The sequence below is a fragment of the Genypterus blacodes genome, unplaced genomic scaffold (assembly GCF_046128005.1).
Source record: "Genypterus blacodes isolate CSIRO-AG114 ecotype Tasmania unplaced genomic scaffold, CSIRO-AGI_Gbla_v1 ptg000241l_1, whole genome shotgun sequence".
Taxonomy (NCBI): Eukaryota; Metazoa; Chordata; class Actinopteri; order Ophidiiformes; family Ophidiidae; genus Genypterus; species Genypterus blacodes.
Window position 1 is genome coordinate 191,323 of NW_027467039.1, and position 13,813 is coordinate 205,135.

The 13,813-nt window shown below is 52.5% G+C and overlaps 1 protein-coding gene across 1 annotated transcript in view; it reads left to right on the forward strand.

Annotated features, from left to right (window-relative positions):
* Positions 1 to 7,306, forward strand: part of rerea (arginine-glutamic acid dipeptide (RE) repeats a) — a gene marked incomplete at its 3' end in the record, with an annotated part of 59,436 nt that extends 52,130 nt beyond the window's left edge. Inside the window, exon 3 of the mRNA XM_076171233.1 lies at positions 7,236 to 7,306. Coding sequence (XP_076027348.1) covers positions 7,236 to 7,306 — 71 coding nt within the window. The remainder of the gene's footprint in view (positions 1 to 7,235) is intronic.
* Positions 7,307 to 13,813: the final 6,507 nt, after the last annotated feature.

The window sequence follows — 13,813 nt, forward strand, 5'->3', positions numbered from 1 at the left end:
ATTTACCACCTATTGTCAACACGGACGATCTCTCCACCACCGCCGCTGACCTCCTGCTGTCTCCTCTGCTTATTGTTCAAGTGATGAGCCCTGTGTGTGTGGGTGTGTGTGTGTTCTCATACCGCTCGGTCACCGCTAGCAGACTTCTTGCAATCAGATTGGATGTACGGAGCTTAGATCGGCACAAAGCCGGCCTGGATTATGCTTTACTAAATGTGAAATCCCTTTATAGCGTCGAGTGACACACAATATGTAAAACTGACCACCCTGGGAGGGGATTGAGACAGACAGACAGGAGGGCAGGGGGGGGGCAGGGATGATGGTAATTATTTTAAAGGAAATGAAACGTAAAGGTCCTTCTGTCACAGTGATTTTACAAACACACACACACACACACAGATCTGAAATCAGGCTTAAGCTTTCAGACAGTGTTCACACTCTGGAGCTCCATCGTCCTGCCTCTCTCATCTCAGCCTCTCTGTTCTGCTGAAGACGCGTTCAGACAGCTTAGCGCTCATCGATCGGCCGGGGGAGGCAAGAGGGGAGAAGTGCATTCTGCCAATAGGTGGGCCAGTGTGTGTGTGTGAGAGTCTGAGATGGCGGCCGCACGTCCGGCGGCCGTTTGCACGGGTCGGCTGTTGGAGCAAAACCACCAGTTGCGGTGCGAGCAGACGCGGTGTGAGCAGACGCGGTGGATTGATCCGTGCCCGGTGGCTGAGCCTGACGCCTCCAGAGCCAGAGCCTGTTCTCCACACACACCCGCCCCCCCCCCGACCTCCACTCCAGATTATAGATTCTCTCTCTGGAGATTATACACACCGCCATGGGGGGGATCAATAGGAGACACCCTAGCACCAAAACACACACACACACACACACACACACACACACAAATCTTAGGCAGTAAAACTCTCTCTCCCTCACACACACAGACACACACACAGACATGCGGTAACCCATCTCTGCACACACACATTGGTCCTGTAGCACGTTAACTCAGACTCTCTGCCAAAGCGTTTCAGGCTCAGCTTTAACTTGATGATGCCAGGATGTGGTCTCTTAATTAAACTGCTAAAGATTAATAACTCCAATTAGCTTGATTGGCCGTAACCAAGCAGAACCTTCAAACCCAAAGTCTGACTCTGGTTTATACACGAACACACTCTGAGCTTATGGCACACACACACACACTCTGACACTCTCATGCAGTAAAACACACAAACACACTCTGATGAAGACGCACAGGAGGCTCCTCCCCCTCCAGCTGTATCCATCACAGCCCTGTTGCTCCTCCTCCTCCTTCTCCTCTGGGCTCTGCAGGTGGCCGGCTGCCATGGCGTGTCTCCTTCCCTTCTAAATGACTGACTGGTTGGCCTGTTTAAAATGGAGCGAGCTAATGGAAACCACCTGCCCCTCTCCCCTTTCGCCCTTCCATCTCTCTCTCTCTGTTCGTCACACAACATGGCCGCCGGCAGTAGGCACGGCGAGGCTTAAGTAGCATGAAGGAGGACGTCCGGCGTGGACGCGGTAATAAGATCCTCTTTCATTTAGAAGCTTTCTCAGGCCCGGCGTCGCTTCTTAACGCAGCGGAAAGATCGCAGAGCAGTCTGAGGAAAACACCGTGTGTGTGTGTGTGTGTGTGTGTGTGTGTGTGTGTGTGTGTGTGTGTGTTTGGGGAGTTGTTGATGTGGACAGCTGGCGCTTCTTGCCGCAGCCACCACAGAACCCAAGGGAGTGTGTGTATTTGTGTGTGTCATGCACACAAGCGCGCACACACACACACACACATACACGTAGACACTAGATAACCAGCCCCCCCTCCTCCCATCCACACAAACACACACACACCCCCACCTTCCTTATTCAGACACAGAAGCAACTGTTGGTGGTCACACGCACGCAGGCACACACACACACACACATACACACACACACACACACACACAGACCTGCCGTATCTTTTGTTAGAAGGCAGCAGCTTTTGTTCTCTCAGTTGAATGTCGGTTGTCGTGTTGCTCTTGTTGATTCTCTCACATCTGCATCACTACCGTGCACGCTCACATGCAGGAGCGACAGGATGAGCAGCATGTGATCTTAATGTAGAGAGGTTGGCCATGAAAGTAGGCAATAATACTTCAGATTTGGAACTAACATCTTATTTACTGCAATAATATCCAAGTGAAATTGATCCAATCCAACATTAGAGCACCGTAGCTCCTCCTCCTCCTCCTCCTCCTCCTCCTCCTCCTCCTTCATCTAACCCTCTTAGTATGGATCCTAGCTGGCCTGCAGATGTTGTGGTCGTCAGGCTGTGTGGGGGCCATTTGCTCTGGCAGCCATGTGGAGCGGCCCCTCTCTCACCGGCTGCTCTATGTGGCCATGTTGACTACCAGAACACACACACACACAAACACACACACACACCAACACACACACACCAACACACACACACCAACACACACACACCAAACCCCAGCGGCTCATATTAGCTGAGAGTTTCACTTCACTGGGGTGAAAAAGTGACATCTTTGTTCCAACACACACACACACACACACACACACACACACACTCCATTTGCGACCAAAGTAAACGTGCCTTCAGATGTAAACCCTCTACGTAGAGCAGCAGATTGATATGCAGTCTGAGTGTGAAGCCGGCGTGTCGTGCATAATTCAGGAAGTGCAGGATTGAGTTTTCTGCTACAGGAACATATGAAGCCAGGAGTGTGTTGGCGTGGCAACCCCCTGTGCCGCTCATCGATCACTTTGCTCTTAACAAGCTAACTTAGGGGACGGCCCACTGGAGTGATTTCAAACTGAAACACAGCGGTGAGAGTCTGTATCCTGTCGCTAACCCAACAGATCTATTTTTAAAAAGCCTCTCTCTCTCTCTCTCTCTCTCTCTCTCTCTCTCTCTCTCTCTCTCTCTCTCTCTCTCTCTCTCTCTCTCTCTCTCTCTCTCTCTCTCTCTCCCCCCCCGCTCCCATCCCTCTCCTCTCCACCGCAGAGACTCTGGGAAAAAGGCTTTTTAGTGAAATCCAACCACCTGCCGACTGCTAAATGAGAAAGCGTGGGCTAGCCGAGAGGGAGAGGAGGGTGGAGAGTGTGTGTGTGTGTGTGTGTGTGTTGGGGAGGGGGGTGTTGTCAAAGAGCCTGTTCTCCCGAGGAGCTCAGTCAGCTGTAGGTCTGCCCTGCTGTAGAGAGCTGATGCTATCACTTGCCAGGTATTTCCCCGCTGCTTTCCACTGAGATGGGAAAGCTATCGGGAGAGATGATCGAAGAGGAGAGAGAGGAAGGGAAGCTGCGGAAGAATCCCGTATCCCAGGCTTCTTAAGGGCCGAGGAGCGTTATGGCAGCCCACAGGGGGGCCGCACCCTACAGGAAGCCCGGGTCAGGAGCCGGTCCCCTTAACAGAGGCACTGCGGTGGGTGGTTGATGAGTAAACGCGCACGCTCGCTCACTTCCCCTCCCCCTGAATCTCCGGAGCGCTCTCCTCTTCCTCGGCCCTCGTGTCCCCATCACACCCCTGTGGTTCCCTTATTGCAGTCCCTGTGCTATTTAATTTTAGTACACGCACACCCGAGGGGATTTGGCTCTCCTGTCACGAGCCTCGCCGCGTGTCTGCGTACGCCCGCCTGTGCGCGCTGGCAGTTTGAGCCGAGTGCCACTTTTAACAATGCAGGTGCGTCCTGCCTGGTGGCTAACGCTCCGCACCTGCAGCACACACTCCACTTGATTTAATCAGCCACGACTTGCATCGCAGATCCACACCCATTCCTGCCGCACCGCTCCGATCTCGTGCCTCGGCAGCAGCAGCCGCCCTCCCTCCCCGCTTCCTGTTTACAAAACATTGGCATGTACGGCCGTGTTCACAATGTGACTTTCTCCATTGTTGCCGGCTCAATAAAAAAAGAACAGGGAGGCGATATTATCTACAAACCATCCCCTCCCCTCAACCGTGAGGCTGCAGCAAATTAAACTGCTGCTTATTTGCTTGATACAGAGAGAGAGGGAGGGAAAGATAGGGAGAGAGGGTAAGAGGGGGAGAGAGAGAGAGAGAGAGAGAGAGAGAGACAGAGAGAGAGAGAGAGAGAGTAGTGCAGCAGGGTTCTTTTGCTGAGCCTAGGTGTGTTTTAGATTAGACATGCTTGGCAGCCATAAGAGAATGGCTGGCTGAACAATGAGCTACAGCCGAGGAGAGCGGGGTGTGTATACAAGTGTGTGTGTGCAGGGGAGGGGGGAGAGGGGGGGGAGGGGGAGGGGGCCTTCAGAACAATGAATATTCAGTTTCTTGAACTCAGCAGTGACAGTGTAATCGGAGAGACAGCGAGCGGCGGTGTCGGGTTACAGCGAGGTGTTCAGGTCAGACCGGCTGTGCTTAGGAGATCCGCCGTTACTCCTCGCCGTCAAAGTGGAGTGAACTTTCTCTGGCTCGCCGTCGCCTTTGTCGCGTGGCAGTCGGTGGTGGATTTGGGCTTTTTTTGTGGTTAATAAGTTGAACTTGTGGCTGCTGATGAAGAGAGAGAGAGAGACTACAAGGCTCTCTCTCTCTCTCTGTCTCTCTCTCTCTCTCTCTCTCTCTCTCTCTCTCTCTCTCTCTCTCTCTCTCTCTCTCTCTCTCTCTCTCTCTCTCTCTCTCTCTCCAGCATGCACTTCAACCCTAAAAGGAGACAAACCCCACCCATCCCCCATCGCAGACCCCCACCACGACACCGCCGCAGCTAAAGCCCCCCTCCTCTCCCCCTCCTCGCCCCCTCCTCGCCCCCTCTCCACTTGAGCGAGGAGACCCACTTTTGAAACGCACAAAATGGCAGGAATGTTTAACAAGCCCGGCGGACCCCTAGAGGAGCGGAGCGGCCCACTCCAACCATCCACTCCACCTCCTCCTCCTCCCCCTCCTCCTCCTCCTCCTCCTCCTTCAAACGGCGGTTTGGCGCATTAGCCGGGTTTTAACTTTCACGTTCATTGAGCCTGGAGTTGTAGTCATTTGCAGTAAAATGCCCTTGAGGGAGCGGAGAGAGAGTTTTAGCGCCGGGATGAATTTGGAATGTGCTTTTGACACGGGAAGAATGGAGCGGCTGGCTGTCTGTGAGCGATTAAACCAGATCCCTGTCTCTTTCTCTTTCTCTCTGTGTGTCTCTGTGTGTGTCTGTGTGTGTGTTGGCCCCGGCTGTGTGTTCTCTGCGCCTGTTGATGTGCTGTGGGCTGCAGACGAGGAGACCTGGCCTCTCTAAATGAATGTGCAGGCGAGGTGAAGGGACACTAAACCCTAATTCCCCCGATTTGACTCCTCTGAAACATGTCCTCTCATTCAGATTAGTCTCTTTTGTTCTCAGCCCTCCTCCTCCCCTCCTCCCTCCCTCTCTCCCGCCCGCTCCCTCCCTCCTTTACACTCTCCCTCTTCCTCCCTCTGTCGCTCTCTCTCAGTATACACACACACACACAAGCTGTGTCGCTCACAGATCGCACAATAGCACTGATGGATATTTTCATTCATGTTATCTTGTAAATGACTTCCAGGGACGGTGTAGAGGAGGCAGAGGAGGAAAATGGAGAGGAGGGCAGCGGTGAGGGAGATATAATGCGTCACTCAGAGCCAGCCACGCCGATAAACCCCCCCCCCCTCCCACACACACACACACACACACACACCCTCCCCTTAGAATAGCTCATTCAGCCCATAGCAGATAACAAGCCCACCGTGGGTTCACACACACACACACACACACACACACAGAGAGCCTCTGAAAAAAAGGCAAAACAAAGCCTATGATGTCACAGCTGCACTTATACAAACCAGCCCCTCTACAAATGGTATCTTGGGTGTCAAAGCTATTTAATATCTTCGCCCCCCGCCCCTCCCCCACCCCCTTTTTCCGCTTGAAGCAGCGAGATAAACCAGCGCCGGATCGATAACTCTGTTGACACAAACAAATAAATAACAGACGATGTCGGCTTCAGCCAGCAGAAGAAGCAAACGCTCACGCCTTGAGGTGGAATGAAGCGCCGGCAACAGTCGCTCGGTGTCGTCGGGGGGTAACCGGCGCGGTGGCTGTGCTTGATTGAAAGCGTGCAGCGGTGGTGAAGAGCGTGTTGGCATCAGAAGGAAAGGAAGACTTTGCTCCGGCGAGGATCTAGGATCAGTCAGAGGGTTTCAGCTGGTAGAGTTACTTCCATTTGAATAGAAATGTCAGACTTCAGTGTGTGTGTGTGTGTGATCTATTTTTCACTCAGTTGGGTTTGCGTTTGAATGCCTTCCCCCCCCGATCAGCCTGGAGAGCTTCCCCTCACAGCAGCAGAGTAAATCCATTCTTACTCAGTTTGATCACACGTTTGGTTTTGTCTTTCAACTAAGAGCCAAAGTTGAATGAAAGGCCATTATGTTAATGTGACTCCAGAGGATTCAAATCTCTTTTTATGCAATAAATCCAACCGTGGCTCTTTCTGGAAAGTGCCGTGCCAGGGCTCTATGCAGTAACCGTGAGCCCTTCGCACTTCATCTCCCTCCCTCCTCCTCCTCCTCTGTTTGTCCTCTGAAAGCGTGAATGTTTTTGTTGAGGCGATGAGGGTTCACGACCCGGTCATACCACCAGTCACATTCAATATACACTCCACAGCCAGGGCCGGCCACCTCCTCCTCCTCCTCCTCCTCTTCCTCCTCTACACACACACAATCAGACAGCAGTGCTTATTACACTTGGCCAGGATTGTGTAATTCCACAAAAGTTTAAAGAACTGAATGGAGGGCAGGCAGGAGGGCGGGTGGGAATATTTTCGGCCACTAATCAAGGCCAGCTCTCTCTCTCTCTCTCTCTCTGTGTGTTTGTTTGTGTGTGTGTGTGTGTGTGTGTGTGCGGTGAGAGAAGTTGTCATTTTCTCGGACCCCAGGTCACAGTGCGGGTGGGGGTGAGGTGGGGGCGGGGTTAAAGCCAGTGTTGCTCACTTTGTGTCTAAATGGAGTGGAACAATAACATAATTCCCCCTGGGTGTAATGTTTGCTTTGGAAAGGAAAGCTCTCGCTGCTCCAAAACTCCTTAATCCTATTACTTGCATTCCAATTGAATTTGACTCGAGGAGGAAACGTTTCTTTTCAGCCGAGGTACCACCATGCAAAACCAACGTGTCGCTGAGTTTGGCGAGTTCTTCCTGTCTAACTCCAGTGTTTCCTGTTTTCTCTCCTCTTCTTCTTCTTCTCCTCCTCCTCCTCCTCCTCCTCCACTCTCTGTCTCATCCAGATTGTGTGTACATCGAGAGTCGGCGACCCAACACTCCCTACTTCATATGTAGCATTCAGGACTTCAAGCTGGTGAGTAGGCTTCCACTTCCTGCTTGTGCCCGGTCTGTGGTGCGACGCCGTGCCACCCGTCCAACCCCTTCCCCTACACACACACACACAAACACACACACACACACACACACTTCATCCTTATCTGCCAACCGTACTTCCTCTAAACGTCTCTCCAAAAAACTCTGGGCTCCATTCTCCTCCAGCCTGCTTTCTCTCTCTCTCTCTCTCTCTCTCTCTCTCTCTCTATAGCATGAGGGCGGCTTTGAGAAGAAGGCCGACTCATTATATAACCAGAAAATGAAAGCTAAAATCCATCAGAGAGCGGAGAAGGATTGTTCCTCCACTTCTCAGTCCACTGGCAGTGAAGTAACGCCTGTAATGGAAACAAAGATGCTTGTCAAAGCACTTTATTGATTTAATGAAGGGGGGTTTTGCACCAGTTAAGTTTTTATTGGATTTTTTTTTCTCAGCTCAAAGTAGCCAAATTGCCCCTTTTGCCAAATAAAGAAAGAAATTAGTTTTTAATTAGCAGAGAAGAATAGCTTATTCATCAGGTCGGATCAGTTGGGGGAATAGAGTGATGCTTGTTTCCACGGTAATGGGACACCTAAAATCACAAACGCACTCATTTTCTCATTTTCTCGCCCCGGCCCTTCATCGTGTGGGCCGAAGCCACGGCCGCATTCCAATTCGCTCAGCCGCCCTGGTGTTTGTATTTGTTTCCCAGTTAAATTCGTAACGGGAAAACGTTCACGGGCGAGGAAACACAAATGTGCCTTCGCCTCCTTTTGCATGTTGCAAATTCCCGTCCGTTCCGATTCTGCCTTGTGACACAATCTATTTTAATCCCGTCATCCGGCAATTATGCTTTTCACGGGGGAGAGAGCGGCGCTGGCTCTCACATCCTCAGCCTCATAATGAATTCTTTAACGGTGGCGTTTGTGGGAGGTCAGCGCCTCGGCTCTGCCTGAGCGAAGAAGCTGCAGGTGAAACCAAACGCAAACTCAGCTCAGTGCGGGAGGAGGAAATCAATGTTAAACCAAAAGTGCTTTTAATTAGTCCTTTGTTCTCGGAGTGTTTCATTAGTTAGCATACAGAGTTCAGTGGACATGAATGGAGACTCTGACTCAGTTTGTGGTGAAGTGACGGAGCCTTAATGAGCAGAGAACAATGGGAATGTAATAATCCACAGACCTGTCGCCGCCGTATGAAGTGTCAATGTAAACGTGGCAGCGTCTTCGAACAGCTTTGTTGTGTGTGAGCGGTGCAGGGGCGCACTGAGGGTCAGCCGGGCCCCGGGGGGCCAAGTAATGGCTGCCAACAGCCAGGGTGATGATGGGAGGTCAGCGCCAAAGGTCACACGCACCATTCTGGGAAAGGTGTGCGTGTGTGTATGTTTAATGTGCGTATATGATTGTAGTGTACGTGTGGCAAGGTTGGTTGTTGTGTGTAGGAGGGGTTTTAAGGTGAGCTGCAGGCAGAGGAGGGGACGGCTGCCCGGCCCACAGCAGCAGGGCCTTAATCCGATTGCTGCTAGAGAGTGCTGAGGGTGGCAGGAACACCACACACACACACACACACACACACACACACTTGCACCTTGATTAAGAGCAGCAGAAGAGGTCTGGGGCAGGCAGAGGTAATTGTCCAGGGAGAGAGAAGAGGGAGAACACTAGCTCTGACCTCTCTCTCTCTTTTCTTCCTCGCTTGCTTTGTCTCTCACTCTCCGTCTCTCCCTCCCCCATCCATCTGTAATTAATGAACAGCCATCTGCATGCCTGTGTGTGTGAGCAGACTGTACCCGTGTCCTCCTATGTTAAAACGACACGTCCCGCTGGTTCTCCAAACAAGTGCACACAGTTTTCCGCCAAGCGTAACGACTCTGCGCCACATAACAACACACAGAACACAAACTGGTAGCCACGCCCCCTCTTCCCCTCCATTCTCCCCCCGTCATCCTCCCGCTCCACCGACCCACTCCGCTCCGCTCTTCCCTGTTTTGCGGCTCTTAATCGGGGGCCTAATCTCATCTGGTCTCGCCTCCTCTTTCCCCCGACAACACATTGAAAGAAGACACAACAGTGGAGCATCACGCTTCACAACGCTCTTTATTTCCTATCTCCTCACCCCCTCCCTCACCCCCTCCTTCCCTCTTTCCTCTCTCTTCCTCACCACACATATTATCGATCACCTCCTCCTCCCTCCTTCCTCCCTGGTGTGCACGGAGCTTCATAGGTGCAGCAGCAGAGGAGAGGGAGGAGATTTCATTGGCTCCCAACCAAACAACCTCATCAATATTGCCCCCCCCCTCCCTCCCTCTCTCTCTCTCCCTCCCTCCCTCCCTCCCTCCCTCCCCTCTCTCTCTTCCCTCTCAGTCTTCAGGCTGTAACAGTCTCACTCGTGTACTTTATCTAATGACCTGTGAATCCAATTAGCGGTGTGTAGAAATCCCGCACGCAGCCATCAATCTCTTTTGCGTACGGACGAACAAGGATTGAAACCTGCCTCTCTCTCTCTCTCTCTCTCTCTCTCTCGTGCGTCACTGTTTGTGCTTCTTACGCACACACACACACTCTCACACACACACACAGATGATAGACTTGATACGATACAGTGTCGTACAAAATAAAGGAAATCCATGCTGAGGCATTACTGGAGGTCGTTCTCCGACTCGGCGGACGATCATTCCAGTTTGTTTGCTCAACAGCGGCAGCAGCGATGCCGGCCGCGACCCGTGTGACATATTGATCCGGCCGTATGGATCCCTGTCGCCCGCCTCCCCTCTAAAATGTCTGCCCGGATACAGAGGTGACCAGTGGGAGGCCATTTTAAGCGGCAGAGGTATTAAACAGAGGCAGAGTCAGAGGCGCTGGCTCTCCTCTTCCTCTTCCTGTTTAGCTCCTAATCAAACGCAGATCGTTGTTGTGATTACTGCCACAATTAATAACAAGGAAATGCATCTAATGCCAGTCTATAAAAGCAGGTGATGTGATTTCAGAGCGCTAAAAGGCTTTGACCCGCTCTGATGTCGGCAATTAGGTCGATTAAACGCCAGCGAGTCGGGCAGCGGCGTTCTTAATCTTCAGATTCTTAAGAGCGGCGTCCGTCACAAAGCCCTCACACTAATGCAGCGCCTCCTCCTCCTCCTCCTCCTCCTCCTCCTCCTCCTCCAGCAGGGCTCGCTCCGGTTTACTCCCGCTCACCGTGACCTTGTAATTTGTTTACAATCTATATTTGATGAGAATGATGCAGCGATCCTGCTGGCGGCGGACGTGTCGGCGCGCTCGTATCTCGGCGTGTTTGTGTTCCTGCGCCGTGTAATCTGCGTTACCGTGCTCTGTGTGTGTGTGTGGGGGTGCCTTCGTTTGTTTATGGATGCACATACACGTACACACACACAGGCTGATACGCAGACCTGTGTGTGTGTGTGTGTGTGTGTGTGTGTGTGTGTGTGTGTGTGTGGAGGGAGAAGCATGGTGCGGTGAGCGAGCGTTGAGCGGTGACCCTGGCTTTCAAACACTCCGCTCTGCTTTCCTGCCTCCATCGTCTCCTCCGTCTCCATTTCTCTCCCTCTCTCATCTGTCTGCCTCTGCACTTCATCTCCTCTCCTCTTTATCTGCTGTCACTCACCTCTCCCTCTCCCTCCCTCTGCCTCTCCCTCCCTCCCTCCCTCCCCTGGTTGGAGTCTTTGTGTCCATGTCCTCGCCGCTCATTGACCCTCTTCCTCCCTCGCTGCTTGTATCTAACCTCATTTGCTGTTATTGGCCAAGTCAGCTGTGCTCCATCCTCCCTCCCTCCTTCCTTCCCTCCCTCCTTCCTTCCTCATCCCTCATCCCCTGCTTTCTCCCAGCATCCCTGTCTCCCCCTCCCTCTCTCACTAATGGAGTGATTGCAGCGTTGCTCCCCCCCTGGGAACACGGGGCTGTACTGCTGGAAGGGATTGAGGAGCACACCCACACACAACCACACACACACCACACACACACACACACACACACACACACACTCATCTGTTGGATCTCCCTGCTTATGGACATTTAATTAGATGCGGTGTAAAATACAATTATCCAGTGGTCCAGTTTGTATGTTGGCGTCCTGATTAGCTTAAAGGACGAAGGCTCCTCCCTCGTCTTCTTCTCGCCCGTGTATCCTTTACGTTTGCGGCGTCCGTGTGCGTCGGGGATTACAAACGCCGCTGGCTTGAGCGAATGCTGTTTGCTCTGCTCGCCGTGTGTGAGAGCACATCTGCCCGTGAGGCGTTCGCCCTCACGTGTGATTGAGCGTGTTTGCTCTGGCTTCCATTAAGGCCTAATAACATGTCACACACACACACACACACACACACACACACATGTATTATCAGAGGTAATTGGTGTACATCAATCTAATTGACAGAGTGCGTTGGAAACAATAGTTGTGTCCAGCGGGGGATAATGGACGGACCTATAAACCTAAGCTCTTATTGATTATTGATTAGGGTTTGGCATCGCGTGTGTGTTGTGTGTTTGGCTGCCTGATCGAATATTAACACACCGAACATGCTGAGGCTCATTCTGCTGCTTTGTATCTCAGGGGGGAGGGGGTCACGTGTGTATTCAGCTGTGTGTGTGTGTGTGTGTGTGTGTGTGTGTGTGTGGCTGCAAAGCCTCTTCAGCTGTATTGTAGCACCTTTTCCTCACACACATAGCCCCCCCCTCACCCAACCCCCCCCCCCCCCCCCCCCCCCCCCCCCCAAATGTTAATAGCGTATCACACACACACACACACACACACACACACACACACGTACACACGTCTCTGTGTCCTGTTGAAATCTGTCCATTCAAAGCCCATAATTAAAAATGATTGATAAAGATGCAAATATATGTGCATAAATACACACACACACACACACACACACACACTCAAAGCGGCTCTTATTGGCTCTTTTTCCTCGGCCTTAATGGAATCCAACGCACGCTGAGAATTAGCCTAACAATGAGATCTGCTAGCTAATTAGTTTGAGGCGAGCTCGTCTGACAAATATTCAGAAACCGGCACCGACGCTTCACTTCCTGTGCCGAGACCAAGCGGTTAGTGGGTTTCCTTCCTTTTCTGCGTCTGTAACGTGTTGAAGCGGCCTGTGATGCTTGCGGCGGCGGGTCGATGAAGGCCGGAGCGTGTTGGTTTGCACGTCCATCTTTCCTTCACACACATGTCTCCCCTCCCCTCTCCCCCCTCAGAGACCCCCCACCTCCACCCACCTCCACCCCTCCCCCATCCAACATTTTGAAATGCAATTATGGATCAGTGAGCACGGCCATCAGTCGCTCTTCTTGTTAATATTTATCGAGTGGAGCGCTGCCCCCTCTATAAGGGGAGGGGGGAGGGGGGGGGGGGGGGGGGCAGTCATTAGGGCCAATATGGTGTGTGTGATGTTGATGTGCTCTTCATCTCGTCTCTGCACTCAGCGGCTGTAAGCGAGCTCATACGATTCACAGGCAGGAACATGTGGAGGTGCAACCTTTCACGTGTGTGTGTGTGTGTGTGTGTGTGTGTGTGGCTCGGGCTCAAGTGTCTGCTCGTCTTTGTGCGCTCTCTCTGTGTGTGTGTGTGTGTGTGTGTGTGTGTGTGAGCTGTGTTGACAAGGGCATCTGAGCGCCTGTAGACAGCGGCGGCCATCCGAGCTGCTCTGGTTGCAGCTCCTCTGGATGCTCACACGCCGCTCTGGAGCTGTGTGTGAGTGTTAAGCGGAAATGTGTTATTTTTCCAGTTCTGACAAATTAATTCAGCTCACATTACCTGGCTTTACTTGACAAATAGCCCCGCCCCCTCTCCCCCCTGCTGCTGAGGCTGACTGGAGCCTCTGAGCCTGATCCCTGCTTCTTGCCTCTGCTCAGGCAGGATCAGGTGACTCTTCCCATTATGAACGTTTTGATTAATGCTCCACCATGAGGTCCCCCCCCCACACACACACACACACACACACACACACACTCTGCCCTCCCCTCTCGTTCCCCCCCGCCCTCTCTGTCTTTACACGCTTAAAATTTCCTTGAGGTGAGCATTAACGCTGCTCTTTGTAATAGCATGAGGTCATCTATCCCAGGTGTCGGGTCAGGCGCCGCAGCGGTCGCTCGCTCGCCCTCTCTCTCTCTCTCTCTCTCTCTCTCTCCACAGAGGTGTGTTCTTAAACGGACACGGGCTGCGAGCGTGGCGTGTTTCTCACATCAGATGGAGCCGAGCACGGATCTCCAGGACGGCACGGCGGCTCCGTCTGTCTTTGGCGGACGCGGGTTAGATTGATGGTCCGTGCGAGCGCCGGCATGAATAAATAAAAGCAACACAAATGGCAAGGTTGAGATAACAACACAGTTCAGACTCAGTGAGCGCAGGAGGCAGGAGGCGGCACGCAGCTCCGCTCCGGGGGAAAGAACCAAACCTACCCCACCTCCCTCTCAGCTCGCCCTCCCTCCCTCTCTCCCTCCTTTCTTCCTTTTGGACAGATAACATTTTTTTGTCTCACCCATACTGCCCTCCCTGTGC